The sequence below is a fragment of the Enhydra lutris genome, unplaced genomic scaffold, assembly GCF_002288905.1.
Source record: "Enhydra lutris kenyoni isolate GAN:26980312 unplaced genomic scaffold, ASM228890v2 scaffoldscaffold13, whole genome shotgun sequence".
In the NCBI taxonomy this organism is placed as follows: Eukaryota; Metazoa; Chordata; class Mammalia; order Carnivora; family Mustelidae; genus Enhydra; species Enhydra lutris.
The window spans coordinates 48,223,176-48,242,487 of record NW_019154097.1 but is presented as its reverse complement, the minus strand read 5'-3'; the positions used below and the strand labels follow the sequence as shown (position 1 = coordinate 48,242,487).

Here is a 19,312-nt window from a genome sequence, read left to right as displayed (position 1 = left end):
TTTAAATTTAGCCATTCCTGTGGGTGTGTGGGAGTGCTACGCTGCGGATTGATTTGCATTTTCTGCTGTGGCTAATGAGCTGAGCCCTCCTGTGTATCATTATTGGCCATTTGGATATCTTACTTTGTGGATACATGCATTCCGAGACTCCTCTTCTACTCGGTGGTAGGCGCGTTCATTCTCTTGTGATGAAAATAAATTCTTTTTTTTTTTTTTAAGATTTTATTTTTTTTATTTATTTGACAGATAGAGATCACAAGCAGGAAGAGAGGCAGGCAGAGAGAGAGAGAAGAGGAAGCAGGGATCATGACCTGAGCAGAAGGCAGAGGCTTTAACCCACTGAGCCACCCAGGCGCCCCTGAAAATAAATTCTTAATTTTAATGCCGTGCGCTTTGGCAAAGTCTTCTTTGATGCTAGTGCTTTTTGTGTCCTGTTGAAGATATGTGGTCATGAAGGTCATTGCCTCTGGTTTCTTTTAAAAGCTGTGGGGCGCCTGGGTGGCTCAGTGGGTTAAGCCGCTGCCTTTGGCTCAGGTCATGATCTCAGGGTCCTGGATCGAGTCCCGCATCGGGCTCTCTGCTCAGCAGGGAGCCTGCTTCCCTCTCTCTCTCTCTCTGCCTGCCTCTCTGTCTACTTGTGATCTCTCTCTCTGTCAAATAAATAAATAAAATCTTTAAAAAAAAAAAAAAAAGCTGTATTTTACAAAAAAAAAAAAAAAAAGAAAAAAAAAGCTGTATTTTACCTTTTGGATTTGGGTCTATGATACATCTGAAATCGGCTTATTATTTTTAAAAAAATATTTATTATTTTAGAGAAAGAGAGTGCACGTGTGCGTGGCCAGGGGGAGGGGCAGCAGGAGGCAGAGAGAGACTCTTAAGTAGGCTCCACTGTCAACATGGAGCCCAGCATGGGGCTCAATCTCATGACCCTGAGATCATGACCTGAGTGAAATCAAGAGTCTGACGCTTAACCGACTGAACCACTCAGGCGCCCCTAGGGGTCTGATTCTTTTATTTTTCTTTTCCGTTTGGATAACCAGTTGAACCAGCAGTTTATTGATAAAGTCTACCCTTTCTCTGTGGAACAGCATTGGTGCTTTTTTTGTAAACGAAGTGAGTATGTGTCTGTTTGTCTTTGTGCTAATACTACAATGTTTCAATTACTGTAGTTTTAAAATAGGTCTCAATTTTAAAGGTCTCAGTTTAAAGAAGTATAAGTCTTGATCTTTTGTTCTCTTTCTTCCAGATTGCCCTGGTTATTCTTGGACTTTTGTGTTTTCATATACATTTCAGAATCTATCTGCCAATTTCCATACACACATGTGTACAACAAACACACACAAACAGCCTTCTGACATTTTGTGTGGGATTGCGTTGGCTTTATCGATCAACTGGGGAGAATGAACATCTTTATACTATTGGGTCTTCCAATCCATGAATATAGTATATCTTTCCATTTATTTAGTTCTTCTTTAATTTCTCTTGATGATGTGCTGTAGTTTTCAGTAGATTTATTCCTAGGTAATTTGATAACTTTATGGCACTTTTGTGAAGGGAATCATTATAAAATTTCATTTTCTATTTGCTTATTGCCAGTATATAGAAATAATGTTGATTTTTAGGAACTATCTTTGTATTCCAGCGACCTTGCTAAAATAACTTCATAATTCTAATAATTCCTCTTCAGATTTTGTTGGGGGAAAGATACTTCCAGTGTGGTCCAACCATGGTCCACAGGGTTCTAGGTCAAGACCTGTCGACCTTGAACTCTGGGCTGGATGTAGAGGTAGAGAGGGTGGAAGACAGATTTGGCTAGCCCAGTCAGAAAAGTCCCTAGGGCCACAGTGAGGCTCATGTCATAGACTTTGCCCATGCTTAGCCATGGTCCAGGCACTGTCTGCACATCCATTGAGAGCTGCTGCCCCAGCCATGGGATGTAGCTCAGCCCAAGATGGTCTCATGGGAAGGGAAGCCCTGGGTTCTAATTCCAGCCTTTAATTGACACATGGTATGACCTTGAGCATGTTGCCAAACCTTCCTGGATCTCATCCTTCTCACTCACAGAAAGAAGGCACTACAACCTGGTATTTCTTTCTCTAAGCCTGGTAAACACTGGTGCATTGATTTCACTCACCAGCATCGTCCCTTTTGCCTGTGGGGTGATGCTGAACATTGTCAGGAAGTCCTGCAGCCCAGGAGCTGTGAACGCGGGTGTCCATGGGGGACAGGGCAGCTGGCTACCATTGTGTTCTGAGACTCTTAGTGCCATTGGCCCCTTGGGGATTTTTTCCACCACGAGGACACACCCCCATGTGAGGCTTCCCCTGTCCAAGAAAGAACTCAATTATTCTTCAATAAATGTCTTGGCAGAAGTTTCTGAAAAACCTTGCCTTCTCTGTGATCCCTGATATTCAAAAGGATGGAATTTAATTACTCTGTCCTGTCCATGAGCCCCAGGGCTGGGCCTGGCATGCAGCCATGGCTCTATCTGACCAGCAGGCTCCCTGGCCCCTGATGGGGCTCTTTGCTCTGGCATGCATTGGAAAACAGGGAAAGCACAGGGCAGGTTTCCCCTTTGGCTTGGTCTTGCCCTCTGCACCTTTCCTTCTGGGGTGTATGGCTTAGAGAAACCCAGTGTGTTGGGTTCCCTGGGTAAGCAGCTCTCTAGAAGTTAACTGGTATGGTGGTTTCCTAGGTCCTGGTGCTACCAGAGCCTCTCTGCTCCCCACAGGGCTGATCCCAGAGCATCATGGGGATGCGGTAGACTCTGGAGCTCCAGCCTGCAGCTGACTTTCTCCCTCCACCCCTGATCTCCATCTACCTCATGGCAAATTAGATCCCCACCTATTACAGGAGCTTAAGCTAGGGATCTCTATGAGGTCTGTTGGGGCAGTGTATAGTGCAAGGCCTGGCAGAATCTTGTAAAGGTGAGAAAGCAGGGGCCTCCGTTTTCCCATCTGCAAAGTGGGGATAGCAGTCTAGTGCCTGCCTCATGGTGGGTGAGAGGCTTATATGGAAAGAATGGGTATAGAGGGCTTAGCCCAGGGCCAGACCCAGAGCAAGTACTTGGCAAACATTGTTTGACTAGCAGTAGTCAGGGCTCAGCTCTCTCCTCCTTGGGAAACTGTCTTGATCTCCTCTGGCTGGGATTTCCCCTTTCATAAGAGAGCCACACAGTTGGGCAGCACCCCTCAGTGTGGTTGCTTACATGTCCAGAAACCTTTGAGGGCAAGGCCGCTTGTCCCTGGGTCCCTGTCCCAGAGAAGGCCTTGGGGTGTCTCTAGAAAGAACTAAATACTAAATAGGGTTGACAGATAAAATACTGTGTTTTTATTTGTTAAATTTGACAAATTGTCTTTAAGGTAGCTGGAACTGAATCATGGAACACTCCTAAGAGTCCAGAAGATTTTCCCCTGGTTGATGGGTCTGTTTAGGACCTGTTTATAGGTTGGACCTTGAATCAGTCAGGGTTCTCTAGAGAAACAACCAGAAGGATGTGTGTGTGTATATGCATTTATATAGGTATATACATGTATCTCTTTAGATCTATGATCTATCTATCATCTGTATTAAGGAAATGGCTTATGCAATTGTTTAAAATCTGGGGCTGGCAGGTTTGAAATCTTTAGAGCAGGCCAGCAGGGCTGGAAACTCAGAAAAGATTGCCTCTGGGTATCCTTGTTTTGTTTTTCGTTTTTGTTTTTAAAGATTTTTTTATTTATTTGACAGAGATCACAAGTAGGCAGAGAGGCAGGCAAAGAGAGAGAGGAGAAAGCAGACTCCCTGCTGAGCAGAACGCCCGATTTGGGGCTCGATCCCAGGACCCTGGGACCATGACCCGAGCCAAAGGCAGAGGCTTTAACCCACTGAGTCACCCAGGTGTCCCTGGATATCCTTGTTTGGAGTCTTCTTTTCTCTAGCTTACTCCTTTGTTTTGGTGGAATACATCCTTCAACACCTTTCAGAGAAGGGGTGTGTGGCATGTCAATGTTTTGAGGCCATGTGTGTCTACAAATACTTCATTATACCCTCAAATCTTGAGGGATAGTTGAGCTGGGTATAGAATCTTAGCTAGATACCCTCTTCCTCAAAAGAATACCGCTATCTCCCCAGCTTCCACTGTTACTGTTCAGAAGTTCAGTGCCATACTAATTCTGGACATTTCCTGGAGGTCTCATTTTATCTTAGAAGCTTTTAGGGTTTTCTCTCTGGGATTCTGAACTTTTATGACAATGTGCTTTTTGGTGTGAGTTTTGTTTTGTTTTATTTTTCATCTGGCATTTTCCATGTTCTTTCAGTTTGAAAGTTCATATCCTTCAGTTTTAGGTGATCTTTTGGGATCATTTCTTTACTTCTCTCCATTTTCTCGGGTCTCTTTTTCTGGACTCTCCAGTTAGTTAGTTGTTAGACCTGGATTGATCCCCTCATTTTCTTATCTCTTCTCTACAACTGTCACAGTTTTTTGCAACTTCCTAGAAAATTTCCTTAACTTCTAATCCTTTGACTGAATATTTTACATCAACTATTTTTCTTCCATTTCTACAAATGTGTTTTTGTGTTTTGAGGGTTCTTTGCAAATAACCTCCTGTTCTTTCAGGATGCAATATCTTCTCATATCGCTCTAAGGATAGTAGAGTTTCGCTCTGGTTTTTTGAAGTCTTTTTTTGTCCACTCATTGTCTCTGTTTTCTGAGCTTGCTTTTTTCCTATTTGTTGTTTCAGTCTTTGTCTTTTGCATTAGAGGCTCTTGATGCATATTTAATATCAGACACTGGGAGCTGAACCCCATGGGCAGACAGACCCATCTTCTCATGGGCTTTGCTGCAGGAGTTAGCACTGGTCCCAAAGTCACTGTACATCCAAACATTTCTCTTTGGCTGGAGGGGCTGTGACTTAGCCAGAGGGGTGTGGCCTGGCTGGAGGGGGTGTGGCTTGGCTGGAGGCAAGGTCTGAGTGACAAGGCAAAAGAAATCCCAGGCCTACTCAAGGCAAGCAGTTTTTCCCCCTGACAGCAGTTTCTAGCAGAGAGTGAGATAAACAAAGTCTCACCAGTAGAGGAAGGTCCTACATGGCCTTCAAGTCCCCAGTTGGGGGGAGGGAGGCACCAAAAGAATGTGTGGCCCCAGACTGAACTTGGGTAGAGCAGGGTTGACGCCATGTGTAGTAAGATAGACAGGTACCAGTCCTATCTGTTTTAGGCCCAGCCCAGCTCTTGTCACATTGGGGAAACTGAGGCCACTTAGGTTTAGGTCACTTAGACCTCGTTCCTGTGTCTCCTGTGAACACACCTAGCCAGCCTCGCCCCCTGTCCCCCAGCATCTGACCCCACTGACCTCCCTGGAGCTCTCCTATAGGGCTTAGGAGTTTGGGCTGGAGTCAAAGGTTCCCAGGGGGATTTTAGGATCTCTTCTAGCTTGGCCCCCTGGGGACATCCACCCTGCACCTGCTCCCTGCTTGTGGACCCATCTCCAAGGCCTCTCCCAGAGGGGGCTGAGTATTTGGGGGCAGGGACCACCTGTGTGCCCTGGGTCTCCCCTGGGTCTTATGGCCCCCATCTCACAGCAGACTCACTCGGCCTCTCAATTTCTCTGCAGTTGGCAAGGCTCCCCTTCAGGCCCAGGCCTGGGGGGCGGGGTCGGCCTCACTTGGGAGCTGGGTCCTGAAGGCTGGATACAGAGCCATCAGCAGTGGGCATGCTGGCCAAAGGCAGATGGCAGCTGGATTAGCAGGTGTACCGTCCTGCAGTGGGGGGACGGAGCCCAGTGGTGAGAGCTGGAGGGCAAGGGCACCAGAAGCAGGGTCCTGAGGCCCTTGGAGCTGATCCAGTACTGACCCCTTCTACAGCTGAGAAAACTGAGGGGCAGAGAGGTCAGATGAGCTCTTCTCCAGCCTCACAGTGAGTTAGCGGCCTTTTAGTTCTCTTTCTACTGACAGCACCAAGTGGTGAGTCCCTCCCTCTTTCTCACACCCCCACCCCCAGTTTGCCTGGAACACCCACACTTCGGTACGCACAGATTGGCAAAGAGTTCCAGGCACGCTTTCCCGCATCCGAGAGACCAGGAATGTGCTGCGGCCCTGGGCGCTCGTGGGCCCGTGTGTGCTAGGGAAGGGGGGCCGGGATCATGGGAACTTCCGAATCTCGGGAAGTGAGAGTCTTCCTCTTAGCGAGGGGAAACCGAGGCCCAGAGCCAGCAGGCAGTGCCTGGTCCGTGGTCTGTACCAGTCAGCACCCTCGGTACCATTTCTCTGTCCCCACCGCGCCCATGAATCATTAGAAAAATTTAAACAAACATAATATAATTGCTTGTCGATGAGAGAAAGCCAGGGGAACTGTAAAACCCGTCTGGTCTCAGCGCTTGCCCAGGCAGGTGGCATGGGGAGGCCGAGCTGGCAGCCTCAGCCCTGCCTGCTGGCTGGGCCTCCCAGGCCTCTCTGTGGCTGGAGAACTGGAACCCCCCTCCCCCCCCCCAACCTCCACACCGTGCCTGCTGCCAGCCAAGCCTCACCTCACTGGCCAAGCGGGGTGCCCAGTGCCAGAGCAAACTGGGCCCAGGCCCAGCACACTTTCCAGAAATAGGTTCCTGTGAGAGCCTGAGGCTCACCCTTCCCTCTGCAGAACTTCCCCCCTGCAGAGAGTCCTGTTTGTGGCCTCAGACCCTGGAAATGCTCTGTTTGGGTCCCCTAAATGCCTCAGGAATGTTCGGGATGAGAGGGTGGTAGGGGAGGTGCCGGGGGCGGGGGGGGGGGGGGGGAGGGTAAAGTAGGCGGGTAAAAGTTCGGGGAGGTGATGATTGGACGGGTGGGTAGATAGATGGGGTTGGGGTAGTGAGTGGACAGGTGGGACCCCACTTGTTTCGATCTCTGTCTTTCCATTAAAGGCTTCCTGTAAGGCTCGGGAATCCTGAGCTCTGTTTTTAGAGAGAAGGAAGGTCTGTGGTTTGGCCTTGTTGATGGGGCGCGTTGGGAGACCCCGCTGTTTCTCTCAGTGTAGGCACCCATGGGCCTGTCCCCTCTGTCATGTCCCAGTCCCCAGAGAGCACCCCTCACCTCTCCTGCCTGGTGCTGGGCCGGCCTCAGGGGAGCCTGGAGGCTCTGATGTCCTCTTCCCAGGTTGGACTGGGCTGCGGGCTGCGTTACTGGCCTCATCTGCTGAGAATTCTCCTCTGCCCTTCTCTTTCCTCGGCGGGTTTTTATCCCCTTCTCTTTCTTCACCACCCTTTCCTGAGAGAAGCGAGGAAGAAACACACGGGTACAGTCCCCCCTCCTCCCCCAACCCCTTTTTAAGCAGAAAACCCGCCCCCTCTCTCCCCGATGCTTTGTGAAGTCCTCGCCTGCCCCAGTCATGAAACTGTATACATTCCCCTAGTTGTTTGGAAGTTTCAGTGTTTGTACCTCGGTCTCTAATCTGTTTTATGTATCGGGGTTATGGACAAGGCTTTATTGAAAAGAGTTCTGTTTTTAAAAAATGCTTATAAGCCACTGACTGGGCCCAGTCCAGGGGAGCTGGGGAGGGAGATGGGGGTGGGCGGAGCCTCGGGCAGCCCACGTCTTGTAAACCCAATCAGGGGCCGGCGAGCAGACGGCCCCATGTCAGCAACCCCTGCCCCAAAGCTGGGCCCCCCACCCCTGGGGAGGACACAGCCCGAACCCTGGTCCTAAGCCCCCTGGGCATCCCCTACGTGTCTCGCAGAGGAATCACCACCGTAACTTAGGACATTAATGGGGGATTTGTTTTCTGAGATGAAGTTGGGGGACCTCTTAAGGGACAGGGGAAGCCAGTAGTGGGGGGCAGGTATGGACGCCGCTGGTAAGCTTCAGGCCTCACTGTGGTCACGGGGGCCACTGATGGGCAGCCCCAGCACAGCAACTGGGACCTGCCGAGTTACCCTCACACCTCAGTGTGTCTCTTTGGCCCAGACTGAGGTTCCTGGAAGGTCAGACTTGGAACCGAGTGAGCGATTTAGGCATCCCTTGACTTCTGCAGCAATAAAAGCTCTGGAGAACAGCTTTGAACGTCTGTTTCCTCTTTAAACAGCTCCAGTCCCTGGGGCAGACAGACATAAATAGATAATTATAGCCCAGGGAGATGTGGGCCTGGGGGGTTCACCATTACCAGTCTCCTAACTGGCCTTCCGGCTTCCATCCCTCCCACACACGCTCACGGAACTCGCTGCTGCCAGAGTGAGCTTTTCAAAATGCAGATCTGACCTTGACTTTCAGCGCCTGCGAGAGCTGCCCACTGGCCTCAGGACCTTGCCCCAGAGCCCCTCCTGCCAGCCCTCCAGTGTTAGGTCCCGGCCCACTGCTCCAGTCCCGGGTGTGTGTGGAGTGGGGGGTGGGGGGGCTGTGTCTGCTCTGATTCCGCCAGACTGATTCCAGACCCTTCTCTGGTCTTGCTTGTCTCTGGGCCTCAGCCCTCTTTCCTCACGAGGCTATTATATGGTGCATCTCTCAGGCCTCACCTTAGACGCCCCCACCTCCAGGATGTCCTCCCTGACCACCACCTCCCCCACCCCAAACTGGCATTGCTGTCCCCTGTGATGCCCTTTTGCACATCTTATTCTTACAGCCCTGGTGTAGCCCCTACAGCCTCTACCTATTTGCCCATCGCCCTCCCCAGACTGACGTTCTCAAAGGCAGGGAGCATGCCCTTTACCACCTATGTAATCAATTATTGGGTTTTTTTGAGCCCCTCCTTTGGGCCAGGCACTGAGATCTGTGGGTAAACAAAATAGACAAAGATCCTACGTTTATGGCATTCACAGGCTGACTGGGCACCTGGGGTGCTGGCTTGGACACTTTGCTGAATAATGTGCTGTGGGTGCTCCGAGGTCAGGTGGGCTGCCTGGAGGAGGGGGCACCAAGGATAAGGATGAGGTCCTGAAGGCTGGGTAGGAGTTTTCCAGGCAAATTGATCGGAGAGCTCCCTGCCTGCCCGCCCAGAGGCTGTCCTGGCAGCTGGCTGCTCTCACCCCCAGCGTCTACACTCCATTCTCACCCTTCTCTTTCAGAATGCATGAACTGTACCCGGCTCAGTGACATGAGTGAGCGGCTAACCACGCTGGAGGCCAAGGTCAGATGGCCGGGGGGCCTGGCTCTGGGAGCTGGTGGGTGTGTGCGAGGGTTGTACGTCGGTACCAGCCCAGTCCTAGGGAGTCCAGCAGGCCCGAGCAGCCTGGTCCCAGGGCTTGGGTGCTGCTGGGGCTTCCGTGGCTCTGGGTGGCCTTCTCTGGGCTGGGCCAGCCCCCTGGGGAGGGTAAAGCAAGAAATCTGGAGGTCTCGGACAGCAGGCTGGATATGTGTCTCATATGTGACACATATCTGGATCTATGTCTCAGTGACTGGGGGGCTGGATGCCCAGAAGGTGACCCCTTGGTGGAAGGAGCCACTCTCCCCAACTCTGGCTCCTCCTTTCTCTCCCTGTCTGGCACACGGCGGGGCCCAGACAATGGAGAAGGAGCTCCTGGCTCCTGTCAGCTCTTGCTCTGTCTACATTAGGGGACACAGCAGGGCACCCCAAGGCTGGAGGACTGAAGAAAGGATGAGTCATTTATGGGGGGTAGCCCCAGGCAGAATGGGGTGAGGAGGGAGGGAGTAAGTCAGAGAAGGGAAAGCTGTGTGAGGTGCAGGGGTGGTGATGGGCGGGTCACCCTCATGGACACCGGCGACTCTGTCCCCTCTGGTCCCTCTGAGGTGTCCCAGAGCAGGCCTGGGTCAGAGCTACAGGGCCGTATCTACCGTCCCTCAGTGGGAGACACTTCTCCCAGGCTGTGTCCCCTGTCACCTCATGTCCCATGCCTCACGTATTGACTAAAATTGCTCCTGGGCTCTGGAGAAGGCCCCGGTGGAGGGTCTCGGGTCCCTGCAGGAAGAAGCCAGTGCCATGGGGGCCGTGGGCTCTGCCCTGACCGGCGACAAGTCACATTCTCCTTCATGTCCCAGGCTTCTGGCAGAGACAAGCCTGGGGGCCGAAGCTGCCCTACCTTTACCTCTTGGGACTAGGGACTGCCTGGCCCAGGACAGAGCATCCGGGTGTGGGAGGCAGGCGGGAGCGTGGCCTGCCAGTGGGGAGGTCTGGCGGGGACAGAGCGCTGACATGGGCTGAGAGACCCCCGTGGCAAGACCACAGAGTAGGCCCAGAGGTAGGGCCCCCTGCCCAGAAAAGCCTGACAGGCAGGTCTTCCCACAGACACATACCCATCCACACACACACAGCCCCACAGACACACAGATACACACACACATGCACACATATACACACACACGTAGACACATGCACACACATGCACATATATGCATATACACAGAGACACACAGATGCCCTCGCAGACACGCATGGACACACAGACACACACACACAGCCCTTGCAAACCCTCCCTCCCCCTTGGGCCCTGTCTCCTGCCCTGGAAGCCCGACCCTGAGGGCATGCCCTTTTGGATGGGGGCTGCAGATGACTGTCCCTTGGAGTCAGACATCAGTGGGACCGCCACCCCCCCCAGCTAGGTGAGTCTTGTCCGAGCTCCTACCTCCTTATCTGGGCAATGTGCTGGTCCCGGTCAAGGGGCCTCACACAACATGGCAGTGGAACCCGGCTTTGGGAACAGGTGGAGTGCCGGACAGGCGAGAAGCTCTGTGTCACTCTCTCAGCCAGGCTGCCATCTCTATCTTATAGGCAGAGGCACAGGCGTGTAGGAGACGCCCGTGCAGAGGCCCCAGCATGAGAAGCCCCAGTGGGTGAAAGATCCTCCCTCATCCCGAGGCCTTCTGCAGGTGGGAGGGTCCCCTAGCAGCCCACGTCTGGGCACAGGCTGCGAGCAGGGGTTCCTGTACCCTCCTTGGGGTCCGTGGTTCTGCGGGGGCAGGTGGGAGCCTTTGGGAAACAGATTCTACCACCTGGGCCAAGCCTGGGGCTGGGGAAGCCCTGGGAGGCTGGGGGGCACTGCATGGGACACTGGTCCCAGTGCCTACTTGCTGGGTGACATTGGACAAGTCACTAGTGGTCTCTGGGCCTCTATTTCCACCTCTGCCTGTGATGTGGCTGCGGTGACCCTTCCTGCCCCCAGGCGGGGTGGGGGGCGCTTGTAAGGACCAGAATGGGGAGGGGCTCAGAGAAGTGGCGCTGGGGGAGGTCGCTGGAGCCTCACGGGGCCCACTGGCCCGCTGCAGATGGGAACACTGAGAGAGGGTGCACGGGCGATGGTGCAGGGGCTGGGGGCACACCCAGGAGGGGACACCCTCAGTCCACAGGGTCAGGCAGACTGCTGGGGACGGGGCGGGGGGGGGGGGGCGGGGGGAGCCGCAGGATCTGGGGGGGCGGAGGGATGAGGGGGGGGGCTTGGTGGGGGGGGGGGGGAAGTCTCAGGGTGGGAGGGGCCCTGGGTGTACCCAGGGGTAGGGCAAAGCCACTGAGCCCCAGGAGGAGCAGAGCAGGTCCAGAAGGGCGCGCTGAGTGTGGGGACGCTGGTGGTTTGGGGCGGGCTCCGCAGGGTTCACTTTGCTTGGAGTTCTGACCTCCTGCTCTGGGGAAGGGGGCAGGCAGGTGGATTTGGGGGGGCAGCCAGGTCCTATGGGAGCACTGGGCAAGCCAAGGGACCCTGGGAGAAGCCAGGGGGAGGCCAAATGCAAGGCCTGGCCCTTGTGGATGTGGGGCGGGGGAGTCGGGGACTCTAGCCGATGGGGGGGTTCTGGCTCCCCAGAGCTGGCGGGAACCTGAGACACCGGCCTTCCTCTCCTTCAGGCAGCAGAGCACAAAGACTAGGGACTCGCAGTGGCCGGAGCACTTGTCCACCTGGCCCGGGGATTCCTCTCTGCCTGGGTGGGCCTACCCAGGGTCTGCGCACCCATCAGGCTGCCTTGCTCGGATCCCTGGTGCAGAGCGCCCCCTGCTGACCTCTTTGGGGAACAGCAGGGACTCACGGGGGCCTCTGAGACCTGACTTCCAGCTTACCTGCGTCAGGGAGACCGTGTTCCCGCCCAGGACCTCGGTCTTCCCAGGCTTTGATGCCCCAGCTCTCTCAAGGGGAGAAGACAAGGCGGCTTTCCACGCTGACCCCACGTGGCCACCTTTTGTTTTCCCAGAGCTCCTACTAAAAACCACGCCCCAAGCCAGGCACATTGGTATCTTTTCAGTCCCTTCTTTGGGGGAAGCTGGGGCAGGGATGGGGGGTGACCACAGGGCTCTCCTCATGGTGATGACCGCTCCAGAAGAAGAGTACAGGGAGTTTGAAGGTGTCCCTGTGACAACCTGCTGGAGCCCCGGGTCCGAGGTCTCTCCTGACACAGGAACGAGAGGAGGGCAGAGGTAGGGGGAACATTCCAGCAAGGGGCTGGTGATCACCCACACCTGGCTTTGGGTAGCTGCAGGTCTCATGGGGCACACATCCCCAGTGCACAGCGGTCTCTGGCCTGCCTGGGGTCCTGACCCTCTGCCCTTTCCTGGCCCAGGTTCTCCTGCTGGAAGCCGCAGAGCAGCCCGCAGGCCCGGGCAATGACCTGCCGGTCCCCCCGAGCACCGTCCCACCCTGGAATGAGGACTTCCTCCCAGATGCCATCCCCCTTGCCCATCCAGGGCCCCGAAGGAGAAGGCCCACGGGCCCAGCTGGTGAGTGAGGCCTGCCCCAGAGGCCATTGGGATCAAGCGTTGAAAAACGGAGCTAACATTTCAAAACTGTAGGCTTTCGAAAGAAAATCAGGAGTTCTAGAAACTTCTCTTAGAAACATAGAAGCTCTGGCCACTGGGGCTTCAGCCCCCCCCCCTTGGAAACCATTGGCTGGAGCTCTGCACCCACAGACCCCATCCGGACTGTTACAGGGCCTCACCCTTCCACGTTGTCCCGCAGTTGGGTGTGTGTCCTCCTGTCCTGCCCCGAAGCCAACCTGCGCTCAGGCCCCCAGCCCAGCCCCAGCCTTCTGGCTCAGTTTTACCAGGAGCTTTCTGCCTCCCACCACCTTCTGGTCCGTGCTGTGCTAGTTCATAAATACTTTTGTATCACCTTCAGCTGCACAGAAATCCTCTCTAATCATTCCAGTAAGTTTGTAATGCTTGGGGTTCCAGCAAGGATTGGAGAAATGACCCCTGGGGTCAGCCCGTGATCCAGGAGCCTACGGTCTCGATAATTCTTGGTCCCACGAGAGCCCTGTGCAGGGGACGCTCTCCCTCCCTGGCCTCTCTCACAGCTGAGCCCCCAGCTTCCAGACTCCACTCTGAGCTCACACCCTGTCCCCTCCTCACCTCCTCTGCTTGTCCAGTCGGGAGAGGGAGCAGAGCAGGGAGGGCACAGCCCCCAGCAGTGGGAGCACCCAGTGGCCAGTCCTGGGAGGAGCAGACACTCTGTGATTTTCTGTGGGGGTGGGGGGGCGGCTGGAGGCTGTGGGGGGAGGAGGGAGCTCAGGCGTTGGGGGGAGCATCTCATTCTGGGTCTCTGGCCCACTTCCCAGGGTTTCACACCCAGGCGGCTGCCCCTGCCTGCCTTCTTCCAAATCATTCTTCTGGAACGGAGGAGGAGGAAGACCCAGGACCCAAATGCCCTGTGGGGGAGGCTGGAAGGGGTGCTGGGTCTCCCGGGTCACTTTCTCTGTGCAAGGAGAAGTGCAGTTCCAAGAAATGGCCACCAGGTGGAGCACAAACCCAACAAATGGTGACCCCGGGGTGCGCCCTGGAATCTGAGAGCAGGGTTTCCTGGGGTCTCCAAGGAGGCCTCTTTGGGGAGCTCTTTACCATAGGCACTGTTCCCAACCCTGAGCTGGGAGACAGTAGGACTCTGGAGGGAGGGGCCTAACTCAGCAGCAGCCTGGCTCTGGGTCCTTGAACAAGGGACCACACCTTCCTGAGCCTCAGTTTTCCCACCTGTGAAATGGGAACACAAGTAGCTGCGGAGATCGTAAGAGTTAATAGGTACAACATGGTTCTTAGACTGTAATGAGGTCTCTGCTCCTGGGAAATGGCCCAGGGGGTCAGGCCTGGTGGCTTGGCCCCCAACGTCCTCAGAGCTCATCTCATTCTCTCCCCAGGGCCCCCGGGGCAGACGGGACCGCCAGGGCCTGCAGGTCCCCCAGGCTCCAAAGGTGACCGGGGCCAGGCAGGAGAGAAGGGCCCAGCAGGGCCTCCTGGTAAGGACCCTCCGGATCTGACTTTGTCCGCTGGGGGACGGGGTTGGGGTTCCTCCCCTATCTGAGCAGGTGAGGCATCCCATAAGCCCTGATCTTGCTGGGGTCAGTGACTGCTGTCCTGGGCAGCTCTGGGCTTACTTCCTCCCCACTGCCACCCCCATCACTGCCACCCCATCCCAAAGGTTTTAGGGTCTGGTCTGACCCTGGGCGGCAGGAAGAACAAAAGGCTCTGGGAGTTGGGGGGTACAGGCAAGGGGGGTGGGGCAGCTGAGGCCTGGGGACCCTTCTTAGCCATTTAAACCCCTCCAGAGAACCACCCCCCCATCTCCTCCTGGGTCTTGCAGGGAAGATACAGGTCCTGTGACGGTAGGTGTAGGGCTGGCCTGGCTTGGCTGGCACTCTCGGTGCCCCAACCCCAGAGCTGAGGCCCCTGGAGGGGGCCAGCCTACCTCCCTCACCTCCCGCCCAGCAGCCCCAGTGCTCCCCAGGCCCGAAGGGAAAGCCACATTCACTCACATCCCAGGACAGCCCCCCAGGGAGGCTAGTCTGGCAGCCACTGCTGACCTGTTTGCCATCTGCAGTGTCTGTCGCCAGGCCCGGCCCTCACGGGGTTCCTCTTTTCCCACTGCAGGCCACTTGGGGCCACCAGGGCCCCGCGGGCTTCCTGGAGAGACGGGGCGCCCTGGGCCCCCTGGCCCCCCCGGCCCAGCAGGCAGCCCGGGCTCCCCTCCAAACAGCCCTCAAGGGGTCCTCTACTCCCTGCAGCCGCCGACGGACAAGGGCGGTGAGTACTCCCCGCTGAGAGACCTTGGGGAAGCAGACCCTTAGGGAGCTGGGCAGCGGCCTGGGAGCAGGGCTGTGCTGGGGGTGTTGGGGTGATGGAAGGGTCCTTAGCCCCCAGCCTGGCCTGTCCCTGCCTTGGTGCCCAGCTCCTGCCCCTGGGGTCCTGACCCCCTCCCCAATGTCACTCTGTTGTGTGGCCAGCCTCAGTTTCCCCACTTGGTGGCGGGAGCACATCCCCTCACGAATCCCCTGACCTTGGATTGTGTGACAAGTGTTGGTTGAGCACCTACTATGTGTCATCACATGGTTTGTGTCACTGGGGGCACAGCCGTGAGGAAAACAGACTCCAGCCCTCAGGGGCCAAAGTCTGGGGTTTCTGAACCCAGACTCACCTGCCTACCCAGTGGGGCGGGCGGGAGCAGGGAGGCCCGGAGGGTGGGGGGGCCACCAAAGGGGTATCCCCTGGTTAAGTGCCCCGGGGAACCGGGGGAGGGTTTTAAGAAGCGGGTGACAGGCTTGGATGACATCCCAAGCACCGTGGGGGACAGGGACCTCTTTGTCTGGGTCAGAGAAACTCTGGCCCCCTCCTGCTGGTGCTTCTGTCCCTGTCTGAGCCTCAGTTTCCCCACTTGTAGAGTGGGGGCAGTTAATACTCCCAGTGGAGTTGCTCTGGTGGAAGGGAGGGACTCGTTCTTGAGCAGAATGGGGGTCCTGGGCTGCCCCCAGCGGGTGCAGGGGCCCAGCCTGTGAGAGCAGAGCCTTCTGGAGCAAGTGGGGACTCACTGAAGACTCAGAGAGAGAGCAGAGCTCTGCTGCACACGCCCCGGGGCCACAGGGAGCCATCCCAGGGCTCCAGCCTGCCCTGGTCACGATGCCTCAGGCACTGCCTGCCATCCAGAGCCCTCAGAGCCCTCCTCAGATGGGACCCTCCTCACCAGCCTTTGGGGTCCCTGAGGGAGTGCCGGGTGTGTGCCTGGGAAGGAGTGGGGATGCCCTACTGGGTCCCCATCTGCTGTGAGCCCCTGGAAGTGTGGTCCCGGCTTCCGGGTGTGAAGGGAAGGGCAGGGGTAGCCACTCCCATCCCAGGCATTTCCTGGCCTGGCTTCTCTGGGTCTGGCTCTGGGGTTCGGGCAGGATGAAGTCACAGGGGGCTTGCCTTGGAGAGACCCAAATAGCAGGAACTGGGTCAATAACGGACCCCACCCCGCCCCAGGCTGAGTAATGGGCACTATAGAGGCAGCCCAGGGCCCTGCAGCTCAAAGGACTGGGCAGGGAGGCCTTCCTGGAGGAGGAGGCCCCACCGGAGTGAGCCTGTCAGGTGCATCAAGAAAGGGCCTGTAGAGTGGAGTGGGGGGAAGGGGAGGAGAGTTCTGGCTGGGGAACTGGGGAGGTAAGTAGGGCAGGGCCAGACTCTGAAGGGGCTGGAATGCTCTGGAAGGAGTTTGTGCGTTATATGAACCCCTCTGGGCTTTCCCTGCCCTTCGACCTGGGCTCTGCGGGAGCAAGAGTGTGTGCTTGCCAGGGCTGCTGTGAGGCCCAGTGGAGTCAGGGGTGCCTGTCCTGGCCCTGGGGAAGCTCAGGTCCTGCACCTGGCCTTGCCCACCGGGTCACAGGCGACTGCTCTGCCTGCAGACGGAGACTCACAGCTGGCCTCGGCCGCCGTGGACACAGTGCTGGCTGGCGTCCCGGGGCCCCGGGGCCCCCCTGGCCCTCCAGGTAAGTGCAGAGGGCAGCTGCACAGCCTGGTCTGCATGGGGCACCTGCTCTGGGCTTGGCCTGGGCCAAGGGGCCTTGTGGGGCTGGTTGGAGAACCATGGCCTTGGCTGGATACAGGGGATTGGGCGAGGTCCCTTGCTTCTGGGGGACAGCACCCTGGCGGGACTAGACACAGGAGCCCCAAATGTTTCTGCCTTCTGCCTGCATGAAGCCACTCGGGGCTGCCCCCTTGTGGGCCCGAGTGGGGGTTGTGCCAGGGTACGTGGAGGCCCAGGTCCAGGCGGAGGCACGGGGTCAGCACAGGGCTGGCCCCAGGGGCTGGTAGGGCAGGTGCGGGGCCTTTTGACAGAAACCAGGGGCCCTGGGGCAGGGGATGGCCCTGGGGTTCTAAGGGGCTGGATCCTGGGCCTGTCCTGATCCCCATCCTCCAGGGACCCTTGCTGGAGGGGAGAGAAGGGGAGTGCAGGGCAGGGGCCAGCCCTGCTCACCAAGTATGTGGGTGCCTTGTCCCCCCATTATTCATTTACCCCTTTCATGTAGTCACTGCTCCCTATGTGGCGCAGGGCTCTAGTTTCCGGGCCTCTTTTAAAAGGTAGCATTTGAGCGAATGCCCCACAGAGGTGAGGGGACCAGACTAGAGCAGGGGTGGGGTAAGTGCTGGAAGGCTTCCTGGAGGAGGTGATGCTCAGCCTGAGACCAGTAGGAAAGAATTAGTTGGGCTGTGGAGGGGATGGAGAAGCTCCAGAAGGAAGGAACAGCCCTTGCACAAGCGCAGAGGCCAAGGAGCTTTCCAGGAGGGTAGCTGGGGGCATGCGGGTGGAGGGGGCCCTGCTGAGAGCTTCAGGAGCCCCGGAAGGGCCCTAACTGAAGGTGGCTTTGGGTGGCCGCGAGCGTGGATGGTCAGGACGCTGTTGTAGTAGCTCAGGCAAGAAGGATAGCCTTGGAGGGGTAGGGACCCAGGAGGGTCCCCCCCGGACAAGGGACAACCCTGAGAGAGATTTGCTGGGAGACTGGCTGGCTGGGGGGGGGGCAGCGCAGGGTGGCCCCACGGATGAGGCTCTGGGGGAAGAGTGGGTTGCAAGATAGGGCAGGCAGGGGGCTGGCTCCAGGTGATCATCTGTGACTCTGTCCACAGGTCCCCCTGGACCACACGGTCCCCCAGGACCCCCAGGTGTCCCTGGATCACAGGTAAGGGCTTCCCCATTTCTGGCAGGGGAGGAGGACTTGTCTCCCTGGGAAGGAAGAGCCAGCCTTCTTTCCCAGCCTGAGCTGCTCAGGAAGGGGCGGCCCAGCTGGCCCCTTGGCCACTTGGCTCAGGCAGGACCCGGATCTCATCAGCAGCTTCAGCCCTGTGCTACCCACCGCCATCCCAGGGAGGCGTGGGCACCCTTCCCATCTCAGAGATGAGCTCACTGAGACCCAGAGAGGCCAGGTGCCTCCAGAGGACATACAGATCACAGAATGTCCACCCCAACCTGTAGCCCTTGTCACCAAGAGTCACCCACATGTTGTCACCAGATGCCTTCAGCTGCCCCAGGCCACAGGCACAGGGAGAGTTGGGAACGATGAGATTCAGAACCGTTCCCCACCTGTTTGTGCCAGCGGCTTTCCGAGATAATGTTATCATGGTATCCCAGCCGTGATGGGGAAGGGGGGCTCAGAGGGGCTCAGTCACCTGTCCAGAGTCACACAGCAGGAGAACAGCAGGGGTGGGGCCCCTCTCAGGCTTTCTCCAGCCCTCACCAAGAATGTGGTGGGTGCTTGGGGATCGCCTTATCCTGTCAGGAGGTCTCTTATCAGGGTCTTGTGCCCTTGCGGGAGAGGGAAGGGACGCAGGGCATGACAAACATGCAGAAGTGACACTTCAGCTGGGGCCTAACGAACCAGAAGGAGCAGCTGTGCAAAGATGCCAAGAAAGGACAATCCTGGCAGCCAGAAGAGCGAGTGCAAAGGCCCTGGGGTAGAAGAAAGCTCAGGACAGACTGAGGGAAGGAGAATGAGATGTGAGATGAGGTGGGGGCAGGGTCTGACCGGAGGGGCAGAGTGTGGTTTTCTGTCACAGGGAAAGGGGACTCTGAGTCTCCTGGAAGGAGAGCCCATGATCTGATTTCCATCTTTAAGAGGCCCCTCACGCTCGGGCTGGGGCTGCTGTGGGAGAACGGAAGGCTGAAGGTGGGGGAGCAGTGGGGCAGGGAGACCAAGGAAGCGTGAGGGGGAGAGAGAGAAGGTGACTTACATTCAGGTGGTTGTACGGGAAGCCACAAAGGGAAGGGACAGGTTTAGAAAGTGGGTGTGATGGGTCTGGCGGATGGAACAGATTTGGCAAGAGAAGGAAAGGAAGGTTATCTCCCAGGCGTGTGTGGGAGCCTCTGGGAGGACAGGGAGCTATCTCCCAGGAGGTGGCTGCAGAATACGGAAGGTTTGGGGATACCCAGGGTTCTCAGGGGAAGTGGAGTGGGGCGTCCCCCTGTGGGCAGGTGGGAAAGTGGGACGGTGGCTGGACACGTGGGTCTGGGCTCTGGGGAGCCTTCCAGCTAGATTTCAGCATGGATGGGAGGCCTTGAGTGGGACCCCCATCATTCATTCTCTGGGGGGGCCCTTTGTGGGGGGGGGAGCCTGCGGGCTTTGCCATCTGTGCAGGCTCTGTGTGACAACCGTAATGGCCTATTTCTCAGCTGAGAAGACTGAAGGCCCTGCCCAAGCTC

At 56.7% G+C, this 19,312-nt stretch overlaps 1 protein-coding gene across 2 annotated transcripts in view; it reads left to right on the top strand.

The window, feature by feature from the left end:
* LOC111146132 (collagen type XXVI alpha 1 chain) overlaps positions 1-19,312 on the top strand; it is a 124,078-nt gene that overhangs the window by 100,122 nt on the left and 4,644 nt on the right. For both annotated transcript variants that reach the window (XM_022501538.1, XM_022501537.1), the window contains exons 4-9: positions 9,011-9,072; positions 12,444-12,600; positions 14,010-14,108; positions 14,740-14,892; positions 16,524-16,607; positions 17,743-17,795. In XM_022501538.1, the coding sequence (XP_022357246.1) occupies positions 9,011-9,072; positions 12,444-12,600; positions 14,010-14,108; positions 14,740-14,892; positions 16,524-16,607; positions 17,743-17,795 (608 nt within the window). The remainder of the gene's footprint in view (positions 1-9,010; positions 9,073-12,443; positions 12,601-14,009; positions 14,109-14,739; positions 14,893-16,523; positions 16,608-17,742; positions 17,796-19,312) is intronic.